This window comes from Chrysochloris asiatica, unplaced genomic scaffold, assembly GCF_000296735.1.
Source record: "Chrysochloris asiatica unplaced genomic scaffold, ChrAsi1.0 scaffold00022, whole genome shotgun sequence".
Classification (NCBI taxonomy): domain Eukaryota; kingdom Metazoa; phylum Chordata; class Mammalia; order Afrosoricida; family Chrysochloridae; genus Chrysochloris; species Chrysochloris asiatica.
Window position 1 is genome coordinate 21,762,512 of NW_006408540.1, and position 24,283 is coordinate 21,786,794.

Below are 24,283 nucleotides of genomic sequence, written 5' to 3' on the forward strand. Positions count from 1 at the left end.
TATAGAAATCATATGGAAAAATATAGAAATCATATGGAGAAATATAGAAATCATAAGGGTCAGCTTGATGAATTTTCACAAAGTGAACATACACCTGTACCACCAGCTTCAAGTTCAAGAAACAGAATTTTACCAACACCCTCAGAAAGTCCTAGTTGAATTACTATCTTGACTTTAAATACCATGGATTAGTTTTGTCCATTTTTGCACTTGAGTAAGTGGAATTGTCCTTCTTTGAGTCTGGCTTCTTTTACTTAATATTTGGGAGAGTCACAAAATGTTGTTTTATCACATAACTTTCTCTCTATACTGATGCACTGCTTCCTTGAATAAAACAGTAAGTATCCTCTTCTCTTTGTAGCCTTCCGATGAAGACACTGTTAGCCTTAATGTGCCCATGTCAAACATCATGGAAGAAGAACAGATGATCAAGGAGGAAGCCTGCCATCACCCTAGCCCTGTTAAAGGTCTGAGAATAAAAGATGGGGAGAAAGTGCTTACTGTGAAATTTCAAATGATATGTTTTTATTTTGTACACATGGGGCAATGCTAATAATATCATTTCACACTTGGTATGCACAGTCACTCGCTACTTTGTGGGCTGAGCTCATTTAAAGTCAAAACTCTGAGACAGTCTGTCTCCGTTTTATAGGTGAGGCAAGCAAGACTCAGAGAGTTTAAATAATTTACCACTAGTCACACAGCTAAGGAGCTCTGGTAGCGTAGTGGTTACGAATTGAACTGTGAACCACAAGGTCAGCAGTTAGAAACTACCAGCTGTTCCGCGGGAGAAAGATGAGGCTTTCTGCTCCTGTAAAGATTTACAGCCTCGGAAACCCTGTGCAGGGTCGCTACGAGTCGGAACCGAATCCACGGCACATAACAACAACAACAGTCACACAGATAGTTAACAGTGGAGCTATTCTTATTCTGAAGGTTGACACCAGATTTTTTAAAACTACTCTCTGGAAGAACATATTGATGTGGTACATACTTAAGTTATTATAACTCTAGTTTGGATTCCTAGATCTCAGTGGCTTGTTGTTAAGTGCCATTGAGTCAGTACCAACTCATAGCGACCCTATCAGTTTGTCATAGTGTGGTGGCTTGTGAGTTGCGGTGATTCTGGATACCATGCCACTAGTATTTTAAATACCAGCAGGGTCACCTGTGGTGGACAAGTTTCAGATGAGCTTCCAGATGAAGACAGACTAGGAAGAAGGAGTGACAAACTACTTCCAAATATTTAGTCATTGAAAACCTTATGAATAGCAGAGAAACACTGTCAGTGGCTTAACACCATCCAAATGGGAGTTGCTGATTGGCAGGCAATTCACCTCCGAGTGGTTATTTCAAGGACCTAAGTTCCCTCCATCTTCACCACAGTACCTCCAAGGTTTCCATGGAAGAGCATGGCAGTTTGTTCACTGGACCTGCAGTGAGTGACCATCCACCTTCTTAAGCAGCTACACCCAACTACAAATTGGGGAGGGGACTGTAGTTGAGAAGTGTGCCCAGGAATGTATTGGAGTTTGAATCTTAATCCCCTTATTTGCAGAATGAGATGATTTGGTTAGGTGGTTTCTACGGTTCTTGTTATTGTTGTTAACTGCTGTCAAGTCGATTCCAACCCATAGCGACCCTGTATGGCGTTTCCAAGGAGCCGCTGCTGAGCTTGAACCGCCTACCTTGCAATTCAAACAGCTTTGCAGTCTGGCACATTAACCCACAGTGCCACACCAGGACTTAAAATCAGGTGGTTAAATAATCACCATTTGTTGTTGTTATTGTTAGGTGCCATCGAGTCAGTATCAACTCAAAGTGACCCTATGCACAACAGAACGAATCACTGCCCGGTCCTGGGCCAACCTCATAATTGTCGCTACACTTGAGCCCATGGAGACTGCCATTTTGCCAATTCATATCACCGGGGGTCTTCCTCTTTTTCTCTGACCCTCTACCTTACCAAACATGATGTTCTTCTCCAGTAACTGGTCCCTTCTGACAATATGTCTGAAGTATGAGAGACAAAGTTTGGCCATCCTGGCCTCCAAGGAGCACTCTGGCTACACTTCTTCCAAAACAGATCTGTTGGTTCTTTTGGCAACTCATGGCACTTTCAGTATTCTCCTCCAACATCATAGCTCAAATGTATCAGTTCTTCTACGGTCTTCCTTATTCATTGTTCAGCTTTTGCATGCATATGAGGTTATTGAAAATACCATGGTTTGGATCAGGTATAATCACCATAGTGGTCACTAAACACTCTATATCTCTTGTACCTTTAATAGCCTACTGATAGGTTTCATATCTTGGTGGGACGCCCTCTTCGAATTACTTTATGGTAGTAGTTTCATTGCTCCAAATCTGCTCAATGAGATTTAAGGAAAATGTTATATTTTAATTTTTATGAATTATGATAGAGACTGTTGTTAAGTGCCGTCTATCTAGTCGGTTCCAACTCATAGCAACCATGTATAGAGTTTCTGAGGAGTGGCTGGTGAGTTTGAACTGCTGACCTTGTAGTTCAAACTGATCTTGTAGTCCTGTGCATTATCCCACAGTACCACACTTCACTATATATATAAATAGTATTTTTTGTTACTGTTATTGTGAAATGCTGTCGAGTTGGTTCTGACTCATAGTGACTCTGTAAAGGGTTTCTGAAGAGCAGCTGGTGCATTTGAACCGCCGACCTTGCATTTCATACCAATCTTGTGGTCCAGTGACACATCACACCAAGACTCCATAAATATTATAGAACTGGAAATTATATCTTAGTGTTTGGGGAAAATTATTGAATTATGAATGCTTTGGGTTAATACAGAAATTATCTTCCTAATAGTTTTGAGGATCCTCTTATTGGGGATGAGAGAGCTATATCCACCAACTCAATATGGACTTAGTGTTTGCTTTCACATCTTATATTTAGGTTTTTATGTTTAGCATATTTCAGTTAAATTGGTACCATGTTGTTGTTAAGTACCATGGAGTCGGTTCCGACTCATAGTGACCTTGCACAGGGTTTCTGAGGCTGTATATCTTTACGGGACAGAACGCCTTATCTTTCTCCCGCGGAACCGCTGGTAGTTTCGAACTGCTGACCTTGAGGTTGGCAGCCCGACTCGTAACCACTACGCTACCAGAGCTCCTAAAATACACAGGGATTTTTTAAAAGTTCGTGGGAAAATGGAATTGAAAATTAGTGGATTCTTTTCACAAATTTTTGAAGCTCCCTTGTACATTATTCACCTTCATGCAAAGATAACATATCTGTGCTTAGTATGGGTGTCACAGTGATTAAGTGCTTGGCTGCTAACCAAAAGGTTGGCAGTTCAAACCCACCAGCTGTGCTCTGTGGGAGGAAGCTGTGGCAATCTGCTTCTGTGAAGATTTATGGCCTTGGAAACCCTGTGGGGGAGGTTCTACTCTGCCCTATATTGCTGCTCTGAGTTGGAATTGATTAGATAGCAACATGGTTTAGGTTTTATATAAAATAAAACTTTATGAAAAATATAATTCTGCCACTGTATCAAGCAGACTTTGTAATATTATGTGGTACACAGGATAGTGTTTTAGACAAAATTTTCAAATAAAAGAATCATAATTTGTTGCTTGTGAGTTTCATTCCCTCTGTTTGGACTTGGACGTACATAATCTACTAGCTAGGAGTCCTGGTGTGGCGCTGTGGGCTAATGCTTCAAACTGCAAAGTCGTTTGAACTGCTCCTTGGAAACCTTTTTATACAGGGTCACTATGGGTCGGAATCAACTCAACGGCACTTAACAACAACAGGACTCCTTAAAGAGCAGCCCTATGTGCTGTGATGTCACCAGGATTGGTATCAACCCCCTATGGGCAGCCACCTCATGTATCAGACCATACCGAATCTTTCGTAATTGTTAGTATCAATGTTAAAAACAGACTCATAGGTGATGAATATATTTGTAAACTGTAAATTAAATGTAATATATCTTAGGTTATATGGTTACTAACAAGGAACTCTGGTAGCTTAGCAGTATGAGTCGGGCTGCTAACCTCAAGGTCAGCAGTTCGAAACTACCAGCTGTTTTGTGAAAGAAAGATGAGGCTTTCTGCTCCCATAAAGATTTACAGCCTCACGAAACCCTGTACAGGGTCACTATGAGTCGGAACCAACTCCACGGCCATACCACCACCACCACAACCATGGTTACTAACAACAAATTGTTTTATAAAATCTTTTGACATTGGATAACAACATTATTAGTTACAATGTTATTGGTAATTGAATGAAAAAAAATTTTTTCATACTTCTTTTCCGTTAATTTCTAGTTGGTTCTCAGAAAAGTTAGTGATACAGGTTGAAACATACCAATGGCATGATACTCAAACCCAACCCTACTTCAATCGAATTGATTCTGACTCCGACTCATAGCAGCCCTGCATAGGGTTTCCAAGGAGCGGCTGATGAGTTTGCGGTTCAAACCGACCTTGCAGTCCAGTGCTTTATCCTAGTGCTACATCAGGACTCTGCTGACGAGTGATGACCCTGACTCATCATGACGCTGAATAGGTTTTCAAGACTGTCAGTCTTTACTGGAGCAGACAGACTCATCTTGCTCCCATGGAATAGCTGGTGGGTTTGAACCACCAAACTTACAGCTAGCAGCCCAATGCTTAACCCACAGTGCCACTGGGACTCCATATTTAGCACCATGTTGTAGCTAAAACACCAGAAAATATGACAAAATCAGTGATGATAAAAACACCAGCAGCAATGAAAACAATAGTGAATGTTAACATGCCACGAAGCCACATGATTCATTGTTTAAATGGATCATAAGGAGAGCTCATGTTAAGTGCCATCGTGTCAGTTCTGATCCATAGAGACACTATATAGGGAGCAGCTAGTGAGCTTGAACCACCAACCTTGCAGTTCAAATGGCTTTGTAGTCTGGCGCATTAACACACAGCGCCACACCAGGACTCCCAATGAGAGCTAAGATCCGGAGCGCATTAGAAGGTGCCAAAAGTAAATTAGCATAGAGTCTTAGCCTTTTAAGTATATTATATAGGTAAGCTGAGCTTACCAAAAATGTTTGTTGTTAAAACTAACTATAGGTATATTTTTATTAAAAAATAAAAATCAATTTCTGCTGTAACTGCACACAAATACCATAGACAGTCATTTTGCTGTCGCCCCTTTGACAGAGTCGCGCACACCCCACCCCACCCCCCACCCCCCCAGTGACTCCACTGCCTATCTGTTCCCTTTTCATCTTCAGGTAAGTTAGAGAGTGCTACGTGATTTGCTTCCCCTTGTGGAACTGGCTCTGCTTGGATGAGCACCACCTGAGAATGCTTGTGTGTAGTCCTTTCCTGTTGTTTTGCGTTTGTGTGTTTTAGTCCTTCTCACAGAGCACCTGCTCCTGATGAACAGGAATCATGTTGACCAATTTTTTCAATCCTTAAAATGTTTAGCATGCCACCTGTCTTTTAGTAGTTGCTCAATAAATATTTGTCGAATTTTTGTTTGGAATAGTTACTTAGTCACACATTATTAAGCACAAAACCCTTCTTTTAAGTTTTCCCTATTCCTTAAGAAATAGGTGACAATTTAATTTTTTTTAAATAAGGATCCAAGCTATAAAGAGTCCTTGACTTAGCTGTTTCATTTCTTTTATTTTTCTTCCTCTTCTTACTCTTTTTTCCGTCCTTTCCTCACATCTTTCAGGAAAGAGAAAACTTGGGTTGTTGATACACCTCCTTTGCAGGCAGAGAGGAGATAAAATGATTAGCTATCTCAGATACTTTCCTCATCTGTTCATGAATTCATGCCTTTGCCTTCCTGTTTTATTTTCCTAATAGGTAAATTTCATCAGGAATTTCACCTGGAACCCTGCCTTTTGGGTGACAATGAAAAGTCAGGAGAAGAAAGAGAGCAGTTCACTGAAGGAGCAGATGTTCTCAGTTCCGAATTTATGAACTACATTAAGGCAAGTTGAGGGTCAGCTAAGTCGTTACTCATTTTCATCTGGTTGAAGCCTTAAAATTAAAGTTCACGTTTACTAATCCATTACCTTAAGTATTCAACTTACCTGAATACTTAAACCTTTTACATCAAGACTTTATAGCATCTTTTCGAAGGTCGGCCTTATTTTCTGACATTAGTTTGTTGGTCCATCTTGCGTCTGCCTTTCTATTTATTGCAGCATATGAACAATGTTCATTTGTATTCAGAAATATACTCAGCTTTCAACTACTCAATAACTTATATAAATTAGCAAATTACCACTGAGGAAAGCTAAAATAAACACTTTCACATTGTTGTTGTTGTTAAGTGCCGTCGAGTTGGTTCCAACCCATAGCGACCCTGAACAGTGTTTACTTTTCAATATATTCCAGGTGAATATTCTTGGGCGTATATCTGTAGTTGTTGTTTTTAGCTGTCATCAAGATGTCCTTGGCTCAATGGGGTCAGACCATTTCCATTGGCTGATTTTCAGAGGTAAATCTCCAGGCCTCTCGTCTTAGTTCATCGTAGTTTGAAGGTTCATAGCAGCACACAAGCCTCCACTGACAGATGGCTGGTGGATGTGCATGGGGCACATTGGCTGGGAATTGCACCCAAATCTCCCACATAAATTCTCCCACTGAGCCCATACTGCTTCATAGATTCATGGTAGTGGTGGTTATGTGCCGTGGAGTTGGTTCCGACTTATAGCAACCCTGCATAGGGTTTCCGAGGCTGTAAGTCTTTACAAGAGCAGAAAGCCTCATCTTTCTCCCACGGAACAGCTGTTAGTTTCAAACTGCTGACTTTTGAGGTTAGCAGCCCGATTAGTAACCAATATACTACCAGAGCTCTTCTTATTTCTTATATTCCTAGTATAAAGGAAACAATGGAGATTTTTAAATTTTCGAAACATATGTCTTCAGTTTATGGAAAGGTTGCTTTGAAGTTCCTTTTTCCTGAGCTGCTTGCAGGTTGAGGTGTTTGAAGGTTGAGCAATGTTCCCTTTCTCATAGCAAAGGGAGGAGAGAAAAACTAGCTCATTATTCAAGTAGGGAGTTAAGGTTCTGCTTGGTGACCTAATGAGATGTCTGGCAGACTTCAACTGTGGCAGCCAACAATCTCAAAGATAATTGTTTCAGTTAAATTCCGATTGACCACAGCATTCAAGAGACGACGGTTTCAGACCTGCTGAGTTTGATTCCGGTCAACTCATCTCATACACAGCTCCTGCTTGTCAGTCAGTGGACACTTGTATGAAGCTGAACAGTTTTCAGTGGCACTTGCAGACTAAGATGGCCTAGGAAGAAAGTCCTGGAGGTCTGCTTCTAAAAATCAAGAGAGCCAAGCATAGTCTTTTTTAAGGGCTGATCCGTTTTTCAGCGGACTTTGCCATGATGGCTGGATTCAGTATACGCCAGTCTTCAGGCATTGCTGAAAGGTGGTTGGGAGGAATACAGCTGAATTTGACCAAATGTAAAGATCCTGGTGCATCCGCAGACACATACAGCTTGTGCTCAGTGGACCATTCCCACCTCAAGACAAAAGTAATGCACCTACCATAAGTTTGTAGAAAACCATTTCAAATTTTCTTAATTTCCTAGTGCTGTTATAATAACACAAATACCACTGGTGGGCGGTTCGAAAGATCGGGAATTTATTTTCTCGTTGTCCTGAAGGTGAAAAGGCCAAACCAGCGTCTCGACCCTGTCGGTAGCACTGAGTGTTCTTTGGTTCTTGGCAATCCTCACATGGCATCTGTCTTCCCCAGTAGGTGTGTGCCTCCGTGTCTAATCTGCTTTTTTGACAAATGATTATGTTTAGGACTCACCCTACACTGGCATGACCTCATAACTTAGCATTAGATTGCTTTATGGAAGAAGATTGATTACATTTTAGTAGATTAGGTTACATCCAGATATAAGGAATTAGGAGTCCAATGCACATTTTGGTGGGGGCTGGGAGGGTTGGGGAGACACAATTTAATCCATAATATGAAAGTTACATGTTGTTGTTAAGTGCTATCAAGTCAGTTCTGACCAATAGCAACCCTGTGTAGGGTTTCCAAGGAGCGGCTATTGAGCTTGAACCGCCAACTTTGCAGTTCAAACCAACTGCAGTTCAGCACTAACTCACAGCGCCACAGCGGGACTCCAGAAGTTACATAGAAGGGTAAAGCAAAGAGAGCCTTAACCCTTTATCTGGAATGTGTATTTAATTCATCATTCATTCATCAATTTGAGTTTCAGAATGTTTCTCACCCATTGTTGCCTTTCTGTTTCCGACTTCACTTGAGTCTCTTCATTTCTAACTTTGAGGACAGAAGTAGCCTTCCCTATCCCAGACCCCTCCCCCAAACACCACACACTGTTCCCATCATCTCTAGCACTCTGTATTCTGCCAGAAGACATTTTCCTAAAGTACAAATCTCATCTCCTTACTGTCAGGCCAGTGGTTCTCACAGATTCTCCCAGATTTGACATTCTGTCCATCAACTCTGTGAGACAAGTCTGTCATGAAAACATGGAAAATTGGGGTTTTCTCTCTATTTTTCTGAAGATCCCAACTTAAATTGAGAATTAAGGGTAAAATGGAAACCCTGAAAAAATGTGTTCATCAAATGCCCAAGTTCAAGTTATAAAGAAAACAATCAGTCTGGTTAGTAAAGTAAAGAATATTATTGTAGGGAAGCAAATTTCCCTAGATTTAGCTCCAAAGAAATGGCTGCTCCGCAGGATGGATCCCTGGGGGCAGAAAGTAGAGGAATAAACGGGCAATGGAAATCAAATCAGTGATGTTTTTGGCGCCTTCTCCTGCAAGACACTTTCCTTACAAAGTCGTAAGAACAATGGTAATGCTAAAACCTGAATCTACTGTAAGTTAAAGGAGAAGCCATACACGGAGTGTCAAAACCTTGACTCCATCACATTTAGAGTCTGTGAGCACGTTTTTGTAAGCCAGCAGGTGTGTAGGCCATTGGTCAGTCTGTTTTCTCCTCTCTAATGAGTCAGTGTCTTGTATTCTTATAATTACAACTTTCAGGGTGTGGTCAGTAAGCTCCACTTATACTTAAAAAATACATGTTTTATATCATTGCCTACTTTGGGCTGGGAAACTAAAAATTAGAAGGAAATAATTATAACAACTGTAGTTGAAGACCGTCAAGAAATGATAAGAGCATATATATGTTGTTGTTATGAAGTACCATCAAGTCGGTTCTGACCCATAGTGACACTGTGTAGGGTTTCCGAGGAGCAGCTGGTGAGCTTGAACTGCTGACCTTGTAGTTCAGATGGTTTTGCAGTCTGGTGCATTAACCCACAATGCCACACTATAGGATATATATATATATAAATAAATCCTACAGAACCATACCAGGACTCCAAGGTCGGCTTGAACTGCACTGGATTGCATGGTAGACTATTCAGATTCTCCAGCCGCTCTTCAGAAACCCTATACATGGTCACTATGAGTTGGTTCGAACCACCAACCTTAATGGTTCCAATTCAATGCTTATTCTATAACACCAAATATAACCAATGTAGAAAAAGTCTGATTGTTTTTCTAGCCAGAGACCTGCATTGGGCAACTATCCACCTACCCAAAATAAGCTTGTCCTCGGTGGCACATCTGGGAAATTAACTGGTTTCCAAGTTGGCTGATGATGTACTGGAACCTAGATGCAGAATACAGTCCTTTCTGTCTGGGTTCCTTCCTCTCCAGGGCAGTGTGTCCCCTTTCAGAGCTGGCTCCCATTCTGTCCATTGAGTTAAATAAGTAGCATTTCAGATGAAAGTGGAAGGAAACATGTGGAAGGCCAGTGGGTGGGACACACCTTTCTAAATATACCTTCTGCATTGTGTCTCTGGGGAAAATAAAGGGAGGAACACATTTCCGTAAGTTCCAGATGTTGTTCTCATGAAAACTATTAGATGTAATTTGAGGTATTTTTCGGTTGTGTAAAGTATTTTATACTATAGCTTTCCCACCAACACACACACACAGACCCTTCTTCCACCCCAGCTTTCTGACAGGTGTGTGCATGGATCTGTGACTGACGAGCCTCTGGGAGACTCTGTCCACGTTAGGATGAACTAGGAGGACAAAAAGTTAACCTTTACATTTCCAATTCTAAGCTATCAAGTGAAGTGGCCCAGGTGCTGATGGTTGAATAGCCATGGTTCTCAGCAGAATCTTGTGTTTACTGTCCACAGAGTAGGGCAGAAGACTGTGAGGAACTGTTGCGGATAGAAGAGGACGCCCACTGGCCGCCAGAGGGACTGTGAGTACCGGGGCCCAGTCACAAGCCACCGTCCCTGCAAAGCTCACTGTCCTGATAGAATTTTGATCTGTTTCTCAGTAGACTACCTGTTATATCGAGAAGCTTTGGTAGCACCGTGGTTGTGAGTTGGCAAAGTGGCAGCATCAGTGGGCTCAAATGTGGCAACAATTGAGAGGTTAGCCCAGGACCGGGCAGTATTTCATTCTGTTGTACATAGTGGGGTCACTATGAGTCAGTACTGACTCAATGACACCTAACAACAACAAAACCTCTTATGTCTGGGTTACATACCTCTTTTGGAAATGGTTTCAATGTAGTCATGGCAAGTTCATTTTGGAAAGTTTTAAACTATGAAGACTATGCAAAGTAGTCGATAAAATCTGGGCTCTGGGGTCAGATAGTTTTACGACAGTAATTCTTTCACCTGGATATATGTGACCAGATTTAACAGATAAGAACAGAAGACACCAAGTTAAATTTGACTCTTAGATAAGCAAGATATAACATTGTTGCATGTCTCATGCAACAATATATGGGTATGCTTATGCTGCAGTCCTGGTGTGGTGCTATAGGACAAAGCACTGGACTACAAGGTTGGTTTGAACCACAAGATCGGCAGTGCAGACTCATCAGCCACGCCCTGGAAACCCTATACAGGGTTGCTATGACTTAGAACTGAGTCGACAGCGCTTAACAACAACAGTCTTTTGGCAAACCACGATTCTTACCCAGAGGAACTGTGAATTTAAGTGTGTCTGATGCTTAATGTCTCAGTATTAGACTATATGGTGAAAGGTCTTCATCTCCTCCTTGACCTTTAGTATTGTCTGAGTTGAAGTTGACAAGAGAATGTGATCCAGAGAATTAGATAGAATTTCTATCCTGCAAATTCTAGATTCTTTCCAAGAATTGGAGCCTAGATGATCTGTTGGAATGGGCTCTCCTTCTTTACCCAAAGTGTTCAGGTTGGAGGTCTGAGAAAACCATGATCATTTACTGCTCTAGTCTCCAATTTGATGGTTGTAATAGCTACATTTATTAAACAACACATACCAAGTCTGATCTTAAAAACTGCATGTTGTTGTTGTTAAGTGCCATCAAGTCGGTTCCGACCCATAGCGACCCTGTACAGGGTATCCAAGGCTGTAAATCTTTACAGGAGCAGAAAGCCTCCTCTTTCTTCCACGGAGCCGCTGGTAGTATCGAACTGCTGACCTTGAGGTTAGGAGCCCAACTTGTCACCACTACGCAACCAGAGCTCCTTCATAGATGGTAGCTAATCACAATAATCGTGTAAATTCTATCACCCCCATTTTACAGATGACAAAAGTTTAGACAGATGTTAATTATCTAATTATCTTTTCCCTAGATCACAGAATGTCAAAGCCAAGATTTCAACCCACGAACTCATAGTCCAAACTAATATCTTTCACACTCTACTGCCCATAAAGTCTTGGAGTCCTGGTGTGGCTCTGTAGGGTATGTACTGGACTGCTAACCACAAGGTCATTGGTTCCAACCCACCAGCGATGCCTTGGAAACCAGCCACAGGGTCGTTATGAGTCAGAACCAACTCAACGACACTTCAAACAAACAAGCCTTACTTGGGAAGATTTTTAGGGGAAGGCATGCATGATCTATCCACCAGTGAGCTATTTCTAAGGGAATTCAATTTGGACTGTGTAGAGTAGATTTTGTTTTCCATAATCTGCTATGGAGACTTGGATCCCCATTGTGATTTTCAGGGTTTCTTTCCCCTAGTGAGGATTTGCTATGTTGTTTAAAGATTTCTCTATTTAGAGAAAGGCATTGGTTTACATTATATAGTGGAAAGGTTGTCATTAACTGCTTTTAAGTCTTCCATGACTCATGATGACCCCATGCTCAAAGAAATGCTGCCCAAGTCTGCACCACAACCAATCCAATCATGGGGTTGTGGATAGGACCACTGATCCACAGGGTTTTCATTGGCTGATTTTTCAAAGTAGATTGTCAGACTTTTCTTCTTAACCCATCTTAATGGAAGCTCCATTGATTCCTCTCCAGCTTCTTAGCAATATGCATGCCTCCACTGATAGATGGTAAATAGCTACATTTGAGGTGCATTGGCTGGGAATCTAACTTGGGTCTCCCGTGTGGAAGGCAAGAATTCTACTATTGAATCCCGACTGCCTCAGTGGAAGGCAGTAAACACCATCAGATAGCTCTTGCCCTTGAGGTAAATGCTTTGCAGAGTTACTTTCAAATCAATTACCAGTATTATCAGTGCTTTCTTGGCTATATTTCTGAAAACAAGGACACCTAGCATGATGATGATGTTGTTGTTAGGTGCTGCTGAGTTGGTTCCAACCCATAGCAAACCCTGTTTCCAAGGAGCGATTGGCAAGTTTGAACCGCCGACCTTGTGGTTCAAACTGACCTTGCGATCCAGTGCTTTATTCCACAGTGCCATAGCAGGATTATAGAATCATAAAATATAAAGGATGACATATGTATTTTTAAACTGTATAAAGCTCTAGAACTCTGTTCTCACTCTACATCTGTGGTTTTCAGCCCTAGCTGTAGAATTTAGTAAAGGTTATACAAACACTCAAACCTTACTTGAGAATATTAAGTGTGTGTGTGTTTGTGTGTGTGTGTAGATGTTATTGTTGCTAAGTGCCATGGATTCTGTGTCGACCTTAGATGTATATATATGTAAGCTTCATGGATGATTTTGCTGCACAGGGAGCCTGTATTGAGAACCACTGTTCCACATTGAAGCTCTGTACTCTATGAAAATGATAGACCTGGGCCACCTGTTTGAACTGAAGATAGTTCTATTCCGTGAGCCTCAGGAAAGGCCAGTATGCAAACTAAGCTCAGTCATTGTCCTGATTCTACAGATGAAGGATCGCAGGTGGGAATTAAGCATGCACTGCTTTACAGCAGAACTGGCTCCACCCACCCACTGGGAGCTTTTCCCACCATGCTCTGCAGCTCACTGACACGTCTTGGTTGAAATGTTACATTTGCTCAATTTTTTTTTCTATGTTAAATGGAGATTTGAAAGTTTGTTGTTAGGAAGCTGGATGATTGATATTCCTGCTTTCATAATCTCTTTCCTTCTTGGGCTCATGTTACAGAATAAGTTCATCCAAAGACCAGGTCATGGACATAGTGATGATCGAGCAGCTGAGAGTAGCAGTAGATGTGCTACAAGATCCCAACAGGTAGGCGTTTCTTTCCTTGGCCCAGATTTCCTGTGTGGTACATGCTGCGAGATAAGCACTTGACCTCAAGGTTGATTTGAACCACAAGGTCAGCGATTCAAACTCACCAGCTGCTCCTTAGAAACCCTACATAGGGCTGCTATGAGTCTGAACTGACTCTATGGCTACAATAAACAACAACACATTAGCTCAGTTTTTAAAAACAATTATACAAATAATTTGGGTTCAGTCTAACCATTAAAAAACAAACAAAAAAGAGTCATTTTAACTGTTTTCTTAAGAACCAAACTTTTAGAGGCGTTACTATTTATCCCCTCTCTCTCTACTGTTGTTGTTAAGTGCTGTTGAGTCAATAGAGACCCTGGATAGGGTTTCTGAGGTTATAAATCTAGGAGAAGAAATCTTCATCTTTCTCCCACAGAGCGGCAGGTAGGCTTGAACCATCGACCTTGTGGTCTGCAGTCCTGTGCTGATTCTTTAGAGCGGCAGTGCTCCCCATTTATTATCCCTATCCATTTTGCTCCAAGATTCGTATAGAAATTTTTGGTATAATTCTTAGAAAATAGATATATGTGAAAAGTACACATTTTATATTGATCAACATCAGTAGACATCCCTTGATTTATAAAAACATACGAGTTACAGAGAATATCAGAAAGATGTTTACCTGTGCTTTATTGACTATGCAAAGGCTTTTCATTGTGTGGATCGTAACAAGCTATGGATAATACTGCGAAGTATGAGTATTCCAGAACACTTAATTGTACTCATGAGGAATTTGTACCTGGACCAAGAAGCAGTTGTTTGAACAGAACATGGGAACACTGAATGGTTTAAAATTAAGAAAGGGGTGCGACAAGGTTGTATTCTTTCACCATACTTAATCAACCTGTATGCTGAGCAAATAATACTAGAAGCTGGGTTCTATGAAGAAAAATGTGGCATCAGGATTGGAGGAAGACTCATTAACAACCTGCGATATGCAGATGATATAACCTTGCTTGCTGAAAGTGAAGAGGACTTAAAACATTTACTGATGAAGATCAAAGAGCACAGCCTCCATCCGGTATGGATTATATCTCAATGTCAAGAAAACAAAAATCCTCACCACTAGACCTATAAACAACATTCTTATCAATGGAGAAAAGATTGAAGTTGTCAAGGACTTCATTCTTCTTGGATCAACTATCAACACTCATGGAAGCAGCAGTCAAGAGATCAGACTACGTATTGCATTAGACAAATCTGCTGCACAAGACCTTTTTAAAGTGTTGAAGAGCAAAGATGTCAGCTTGAAGACTAAGGTGCACCTGACTCAAGCCATGTTTTTTTCAAAAACCTCATATGTATGCGAAAGCTGGACAGTAAATAAGGAAGACTGTAGAAGAATTGATGCCTTTGAGTTATGGTGTTGGAGAAGAATACTAAAAGTGCCATGGGCTGCCAAAAGAACCAATAGATCTGTTTTAGAAGTGCATCCAGAGTGCTCCTTAGAGGCCAAGATGGCCAAACTTCATCTCTCATACTTTGGATATATTGTCAGAAGGGACCAGTCGCTGTAGAAGGGTATCATGTTTGGTAAGATGGATGGCCAATGAAAAAGAAGAAGACCCCCAACGAGATGGATTGGCCAAGTGGCAGCATCTATGGACTCAAGTGTGGCAACAGTAGTGAGGTTGGCCCAGGATCGGACATTGTTTCGTTCTGCTGTGCATAAGGTCGCTATGAGTCGGTATCGACTCAATGGCATCTAACAACAACAACGGGTTACAAAAGAATTGATGTATCAAGTACTGCTATCTTTATATCAGATTTGCCAAAGATAGGCTAACTAAATAGTACATTTCTAAAGATTAGGGTTGGTGGTTGGTGGTTGTGTTTCCTGGAGTCGGAACTGACTCATAACAACCCTGAACCATGGTTTCCGTGGCTGTAAATCTTTACGGGATCAGAAAGCCTCATCTTTTAGAAATCCTCATCTTTCTGCCACGGAACAGCTGGTAGTTTCGAACTGCTGACCTTAAGGTTCACAGCCTGATTAGTAACTACTGCGCTACCAGAGCACCTTAAAGATTAGGGTTACAGGGTATTTTTTATTTGAATTGGTGTTCACCAATAATAGACATTATATGCAGTGAATATACGTTTAAAAATCTTAGCTAAAGATAATGGAATGCTCATGAACAAAGTGTTTTTAAGCAAGTCAATATATCTCATATTATACAATAGCTATTTTACCAGTTTATCATCAAGTCAGCCCTAACTCATAGAGACCCCATTCTTGTCAGACAGAACTGCACTCTATAGTAGGCTTTTTAATGGCGGGTTTTTAAAAAAATGTTTTATTGTGAATTATGTAATAGTTTACATGGGAGAACATTAGTTTTATATTCATCCTATCGCATATCATTTCATTGCCATGGTTACAATCCCCTCCATGCATCATCAACCAACCAAAGGGTATATGCACTACAAGCCTGACCCCAGGTTGTCAGCACACAGGCCCTCTCCCTCTCTGGGTCTGAAGTCCCCAGCTACTCCATCTCTCCACATCATTGTCTCTGCCTCCATCTTGGGCATCACTGCTTCTCTGGGTAGAGTCCTGTCTCCGCTCTTCTCCCTTCATGGTCCCAGGGACCTCCGCTCCTAGACTGAAAAGTTAATCACTCCCCTCCTTGCTACAAAACTGTCTACCTTTACATTTCCAACCCTCACAATCAGTCCTGATAACAATTATTAACTATTGTATTACAAGAGACCCATCCGCATTTCATTTCATCAGCCCTGCCTAGACAGATTGGATACTACTCACTGGAGATTCTACCTTCCTTCATACCCTCTAGATCTAGGTACCCTCTTGAAAGCTTGTAAGCCAGTCACTTCTTGTTTTTGTAGCACCCCCCTCCCCCCCATTTTAAAAGGTAGCCAATGTCCAAGTTTAGTGGTGGATTTTTTGTAAATACATCACCAGGCCTTTCTTAAAGGCATCTCTGGATATACTGAAGCCTTTAGCATTATGATTAGCAGTCAAGCACGTTCATTGTTTTCTTCCACAAGGACTAGTTAATTGATCATTAGAGAACTATATCTGAAACTTAGCCCTGGTGAACTTCTCAGCAGCCTTAGGAGTTTAGTTATGAAGATGGTATGATTTTGTTTATGTTGAACATGGAAATGATAACACAGCAATCTTAGTTGAGCTCTTCAAATACAAAAAGGATGGTGAGTGATTCCCAGAGAGCCAGTGAGAGTACATCAACTGCATAGATATCGATAAAGTCAGGTGGAGTGTGAACGGTTGGAAATCTTCAGTGATTGATTTGAGAGCTTTTTAACTCTGTAGACATTAATTGAGTACTTACAGAGCAGGCGATCTCTAATATGCACCTTGGGGGATATGAAGATGAATAAGGCACAGCCCTGGCTTTTTGAGAACTGGAGCTATAGTAGATAAAGATTGCCTTGAGGAATTATTTATAAGTATAGCTGACTTATATCAACTGTACTCATAAGTATAGTTGATTTAAGGAGTCCTGGTGTGGTACTGTGGGATAAAGTATTAGACCGCAAGGTCAGTTTGAACCACAAGGTCGGCGCTTCAAACTCATCAGCCACTCCTTGGAAACCCTGTACAGGGTCACTGAGTCAGAACCAACTCCATGGCACTTAAGAACAACAAGAACATAGTTGATTTAACTGCGTGAAATAGAAGCCAACAGTTGCTATAGAATTGATTTTGTCTCATGGTAGCCCATGAGTGTCCGAGTACAATTGTTCTCAGTAAGTTTTCCAAAGGCTGATTTTTCAGAAGTAGATCTACCAGGTCTTTCTTCTGACACACCTGTGGATGGACTAGAATCTCCAGCCTTTCCATTAGCAGCAGAGCACTTTTACCATTTGCAACACCAGGCACTCCAGGCATGGAAATCTGGACCCGAACCCAGGAGTAAGATACAAGGCAGGTGGAGGAATTGACACCTGGTCCCAGGCCTCAATTGCATCATCCTCTATGAGTGGGTTGGACTGAGGATCTCCAAGTTCCTTCCCAGCTCTGCAATATTTGAGTCCATGAGTTGCTCAGATTGTCGAGTGGGTTGGAATGGTGGATGTGTTCCACATTGTGGAGTAAAACATCTCGGAGTCACCTTTCGATCAATGTCAGATTTGCATCTTTATGGGGTGCTATTTTTAAATTATAATAAGTTGTCCAACTTTATATGGATTCGTTTCCTCCCTATAATAATCCACTTCTTTGTTTGTGGTAGATCCTATTTATGCTAAAATAATTATTGTTGTTGTTGTTGCTAAGTGCCGTCGAGTCGGTTCTGACCCATAGCGACCCTGTACAGGGTTTCCGAGGGTGTAAATCTTTACGGGAGTAGAAAGCCTCATCTTTCTCCCATGGAGCGACTGGTAGTTTCGAACCGCTGACCTTACGGTTCACAGCCCGATTCGTAACCACTACGTAATAAGCATGTTTCTGTAAGCCAATGTAAGTAAAAGAGCAGAGACCCTGTTTTTGCTTTTTATAAAGTTCCTCAGAGGCCATTTATTTTAGCTGCTTGGTACTGAATATTAGTAATCAAATTTGCATACGCAGTGATTTTTTTTTCCCTTTATCTCAAATGTCAGAGACCCACGGCGTTGTTGTTGGTTTACTTGTAGTTAGTTAAGCCATTCATTGTTGGATTACATTTGAGAACTTCACATTTTATATGACCTCAACATCAGAAAAAATTTGTCTGTTTCTTAGCTGTCATGTTTTGCCTTTATCTTGTTTTCTTCTCTCCAGGACTTCTGATTGTTAGTTTGCATTTTTTATATGAATGTATAATAAGAACACATTTCTACCCCTTAAAATGACTTTGTAATTTTTATATGTCTTACAGAAATTATTGGTTTATTGGTCATAAAAAAGGTCCCACCTCCTAAAATTGCAGACATTTAGAAGCTCTCTGTGAGAAAATTTTAAAATAAAAATGCATATCAAATTGTGAATTATAATTTTTAAGTGAATATTAATATAGACGAATTCTGTCTTTTATGTCCTTGAGGTACATACCATGTCTTACTCTTAACAACTAGTTTCTGTGGATGAATGAGGTTCTAGAATAAAATTTACCTTGTGATACCCATAAAGATTATGCGCATCAGAAATTTCTGTTCCATAGTAGATAAGTGGATGGAAAATTATTTGGCATGTGATATGAAAAGACCATATTGTTTGAAAATTTTGCCATAAATTTTTCATCACTCCAGCATCAGGATAGACCATTGTCATCAAGTTGGTTCTGACCCATAGTGACCCTGTATAGGGTTTTCATGGATCGGCTGGTGGGTTTCAATTGCCAACCTGTGGTTCAAAGTCCAGTGCTGATTCTACGGCACCACACAAGGAACGCAGGAGGTTCTAAATCTTTACAGGAGCAGCTAGCTTCGTCTTTCTCCCTCAGTGGATGGTGGGTTTGAACTGCCAACTCTGCAATTAGTAGCCCATCACCTAACCCACAGTGCCACCAAGGCTTTTTTTTTTCTTATATGTTTTATTGTGAATTATGTGATAGTTTACATAGGAGAACATTAGTTTTACATTCATTCTATCATTCATCTCATTGCCATGGTTACAATCCCCTCCATGCATCATCAACCAACCAAAGGATATACCCTGCAATCCTTCCCCCGTATCCCCCAGGTCTTCAGCACACAGCCGCTCTCCCTCTCTGGATCCAAAGTCCCCAGCTACTCCATTGCTCCATGTCATCATCTCTGCCTCCATTTCAGGCATCACTGCTTCTCTGGGTGGGGTCCCGCTCTGTGCTCTTCTCTCCCTTGATGGTCCTAGGAACCTCCGCTCCTAGACTGAAAAGTTAATCACTCCCCTCCCCACCAAGGCTTTTTAATATACATTTTACAACATTTGAAACTGAATATGACCAAAAGCAATCAAATTCATTAAAAATAACAGTTCACTGAATGTGTTCATGTCTGTCATCTTTTCATACTCCTCAGGTTAAATACAGACGTTACAGAGAGAAGTGTTGTTAATCTTTATCCCATGGAATCAGCAGAAGCTTTAGAACTACAAGATGCTGCATTAAAGTATGTTAGCATTCTCATAACAAAAATATGATTTTTCTGTTTGCACTGAAGCGTTTGCTTTGAGTTTCACGTCACGTCTTTTTTTATTCTGTTTTATCCTGCAGTGGGCAGATGCATCTGGAGGCGTCGCTGGTGTGTGAGGTGAGGCTACTCGGGTTGAACTAACGATCCTCCTCTGTGTGCCATACTGCCGCAGAACACGTCCACAATAGTCTGTAAATACGTGCTCTCTCATGAACATTCATCAGAATGTTCCACTTTTTCTTCCTTCAACCCTCTTCAGTTCTCTTGCCACTTATTATGTATCAAACCCAGTGCCATGGAGTCTGTTTTGAGTCTTGGCAACCCTGTGTGTCGTGGAGCAGAACTGCCCCACAGGGTTTTTGTGTTTTGTTTTTTTTAATGTTTTATTGTGAATTATGTGATAGTTTACATGGGAGAACATTAAGTTTTAAATTCATTCTATCATATTTCATTGCCATGGTTACAATCCCCTCCATGCATCATCAACCGACCAAAGGGTATACACTACAAGCCTGCCCCCTAGTCGTCAGCACACAGCCCCTCTCCCTCCCTGTGTCTAAATCCCCCAACTGCTCCATCTCTCCACGTAATTATCTCTGCCTCCATCTTAGGCATCATTCCTTCTCTGAGTAGGGTCCCACTCTCTGCTTTTCTCCTTTGATGGTTCCAGGGACCCCACAGGGTTTTCTTGGCTGTAGTCTCCATGGAAGCCAATCATCAGGCTTTCTGCTGCCCCTGGTTAGGTTTGAACTACCAATGTTTCAGTTGTTAGTCAAGTGCAAACCTAGCCAGTAGATGTGAGTTGTCTACTTCCAGTGGGTTCACTTAAGTGTTTTCTGAGACACCCTTCCTGCGCTGGGCCTGGAACCTGGAGGTAGCACCATTCAAGCCAGATGAAATTAACTAGAAAGAACTCGACATGAACTAGCCATTTGGGAACATTTCTCGTGAAATAGAATCTTCTGGAGGCACTTGGCAGCAGGGTCATGGTAGGCATGGTAGCTTTATGTGGGGTGATATTTGGGTGGCTGTTGAGAAAGCAATTTTGACAGGAAACTAGAAATGAGCCGGGAAGATCTCAAAGAAGGATTGTTACCTCTGTACACCACAGTGAGATTGGCTTGGGATGCTGACTTCAGAGTAGAGCCTGGGGTACATACAGCCTTTTCTAGCCTCTCTTATTGAATGGTGGTAGAATGACCACTTTAGGTACCAAGATTGTGGGCAAACTAGTGCAGAGTCCCTGAGGTACCTGCACATGAACTGTTTCTCACTCTTAATAAACAATTTGATGCTGAACTTGACAGCATGAGATTTACTCAACTGATTTGGGGTCCAGCCAGGTATATTTATTACAGGATTTCAATGTGGTTCTGTGTGTCTGGGAACCAAGTCTTTGTGCTCAAGAAATATGGGAAGCAAGAGAGATACAGGGAACAAGCCATGTTCACAGAGACTGTGGTTTAGTTGTTAACCAGAGAGACTTGGAATTATTTCAGGGATCAGTCCTGGCTCAGGATTGCTAACTGTTGACAAGTTAATTAGCTTCTCTTTGCCTTACCCGCATTTTCCATAAATTGGGATGATGATGATTCTAGTTGTAAAGATTAAATAAGATGATTCAAGACAGATCTCACAGCACAGGGTACCCAATCAGTGTTGGCTGCTCTTGTTATTTTTTTCCCACCCACTTATTGTTTTTGGTGTGGTCTGTAGGCAGAATCGCTATCCCAGTCACTTTTCCCAGGGTGGAAGCATCCTGGCCTTACCCGAAGGTGGAGCGGCAGAGAATCTGGCCCCGGCCCATGCCACCATTCTCTCCATTTGAGACAGGCTGCTTTTGATACTGTGCAGATCTCATTTTTATTTAAGCCTATGAAAGTTTGAAAAACAAAACATAGGCAACACTCACATATCCGCTCCTCAGACTTACCTTTTAACATTTTATCCCAGTTACTCTATCATTTCTTCTGTTTCTCTCCCCTTCTCTGCATCACACACTTAGTTTTCCTTTCTTTTGTTTTCTGAATCATTTTAGGCTAAATTTCATAAACTATGCCCATTTAACTCTAAATGTTTCAGTGTATGTTTCCTAGCAATACAGATTGAACCTTACATAATATTGTACTTATCAATCTCGTAAATTTACATTGGTATTATATTTTTAGCTAATGTGTCGCTCATATTTCAAATTTGTCTATTGATAAAAATAATATCCTTGTAGCATGTGGTTTAGGGGCAGTAAAGTATTAGGCCTTTTTTCGGAGGTACATCTTGGTAAGCTTGACTCTCCAGCCTTTTGCTCAGCAGCTTAGCGTATTAACCGTTTGTGCCACCCAGAGTCTCTAAAAAGAAAGCAAAGGTGCACAAAATAAGCTTGTGTGGGCCTTTCTCCTATGTTTGCCCTCCATCGCTGCTCCTGTCTTTCCATATGCTCTTCCTGAGAAACCTGCACTCAGGCACCCCATTAATAATAATGACTTCCAAATCTATAGCTCATGCCTCGATCCTCAGCCCCCAGTATTCAGGTATGTGTGTCCATCCTCCATAAGGTTCTCATTGTTTGCATGGCTGAACTGACACGTCAACTTTCCTCTCGATCTGCTCTCTTATTCCTTCTTACCCTTAGGGGCACCATTAGCTATCCAGTCACTCCAGCTGGAAGCCAGGATGCCGACGACCTTCCTCTCTGGCCAGTCCCAAATCCTGCCCGTTTTACCTTAAAGACATTTCTTACATGTTTCTTTTAACTTGTTGTTGTTGTTAAGTGCTGTCGACTCAGTTCCACCTCATGGTGACCCTGTATACAGTTTCCGAGGAGTGGCCGGTGAGTTAGAACCACTGACTTTGACATTCAAACGACCTTCCAGTTCAGTGCTTATCCTACAGTGCCACACCAGGACTCTTTTAACTAGTGGTCGCCAAAGCAAACTCTACAGAGTTGACAGTATGGCATTTGCCCAGGTAATTCGGGGTCCAGGCACAAGCATTTATTAGACGGTCCTGGTGCAGCTCTGTGTGTTCGAGAACTGCCGCTGCCTTGGACCATTTCTAAAAACCTGTAATGAAAACAAGATTGTGGAGAGGGTGTGGGGAGGTGCAGCAGGCAGTTTGATGACCTCAAAGGTGAACTGATGTTCACAGTAAAGCACTTTGGATGCAGCTCTGCTCTGACGTTTATCTATATTTGTGTAATAGTTCTTATAGGTACTTGTAGGAAGGTGACTTTACATTTTTAGGAAATCTTAAGTATGACCTACTTGTCTACTTTGTTGTTGTTGTTGCTATGTGCTGTGGAGTCAGTTCCGACTCATAGCGACCCTGTACAGGGTTTCCGAGGCTGTAACTCTTTACGGGAGCAGAAAGCCTCATCTTTCTCTCATGGAACAGCTGGTAGTTTTGAACTGCTGACCCTGAGGTTCATAGCCCGATTCGTAACCACTATGCTACCAGAGCTCCTTACATGAATAAATTAACTTAATGTATCTTCATTGCATGCCTGTGCACCAGGGAGATGATGGAATCAAGAAAAGTGCAGTTCTTACTTCAGTAAGTTTACAGTTCAGTGTTCCTTCTTTAAGGTACAGAACGATGTCGCATCGCAGAGTAATGGGAGCCAGTATTCTCCAAATGAGGTAAGTGTCCTGAGGGTGCGCTACTTGCTTCTTGGTGGCTGAATCGGATCATCTTTTACAGGAAGACAGATTCTAAAACTGTTGTAAGGTGTTACATGAGTATTGCAGATTCTCTCAGAATCCATCTCACTCTCGTTCACTCACACGCCTTTTCTTCCCCTTTTTATAATGAAACATTCATATTTATAGTATGTATTTTCTTAAAAAGCTAACTCTGGAAACCTCCTAGAGCACAGATTTGTCCCAAGCGGAATGAAAATAGGTGTGATGGGCAGCGTTTCAAATATCTTGTCCTTGAGTGATTCTGTGTGTGGCTTTGTCTGCTTGTCTCATAGTGCATGGGTCTTCATTACGAGAGCCTCAGTATGGATGGATGTGTGTGCATGTCTGTTCATCATCAAATGCTCACACACACCTGTTTTGGGGAATATAAAAGGGTTTCCAGTTTTGCATAATTGTAAAACATTTTTATAATGACAAAATAAAAAATGAGACTATATCCCCAAAAAGCAGCTTATTTAAATTCTGCCATTGGAAACATTTGCCATGTGAAGGACTTCATTCCATGGCAGCAAATGCATAAAAGGCTGTGGTTCTGTGATAAACTTTGCACATGGAGAAGCCCACCTGTCTCTGCCTCAGTGTTCTAAAAACTTCTTTTCCTTTTGACACAACAGATGAGTGAGAATTCCCCTGCAATCTCTCCTACCACAGACAGCGCAGCTCCGTTTGGCCTGAAACCTCGATCAGGTAAATTACAAGTGGAGTATAATCGGATGCTTGAAATGAAGAACTCAGTGGTTCTCATTAGCTGTGCAGATTTATCTGTGATGAACGTGAACATCCTTGTCTACCCTGGCGAGTTTGCCTCCTAGTATCAGTACCTTGCTTAGCATGGAGATTCCAGATACTGGAGTTTTGCTTTTGGCATTCCCACTGGTTAGTTCATGTTATCAGTAAAGGACTGTTGTTGTTGTTGTTGTTGTTGTTAAGTGCCATCAAGTCGGTTCCGACCCATAGCGACCCTGTACAGGGT

General features: G+C 41.4%; 1 protein-coding gene across 3 annotated transcripts in view; it reads left to right on the forward strand.

Annotated features, from left to right (window-relative positions):
- The window catches only part of LRCH1 (leucine-rich repeats and calponin homology (CH) domain containing 1), a 257,300-nt gene that overhangs the window by 189,567 nt on the left and 43,450 nt on the right, over window positions 1–24,283 (forward strand). For all 3 annotated transcript variants that reach the window (XM_006837635.1, XM_006837634.1, XM_006837632.1), the window contains exons 8-15: window positions 362–467; window positions 5,851–5,978; window positions 10,210–10,277; window positions 13,403–13,489; window positions 19,499–19,588; window positions 19,693–19,729; window positions 23,194–23,247; window positions 23,925–23,997. In XM_006837635.1, coding sequence (XP_006837698.1) covers window positions 362–467; window positions 5,851–5,978; window positions 10,210–10,277; window positions 13,403–13,489; window positions 19,499–19,588; window positions 19,693–19,729; window positions 23,194–23,247; window positions 23,925–23,997 — 643 coding nt within the window. The remainder of the gene's footprint in view (window positions 1–361; window positions 468–5,850; window positions 5,979–10,209; window positions 10,278–13,402; window positions 13,490–19,498; window positions 19,589–19,692; window positions 19,730–23,193; window positions 23,248–23,924; window positions 23,998–24,283) is intronic.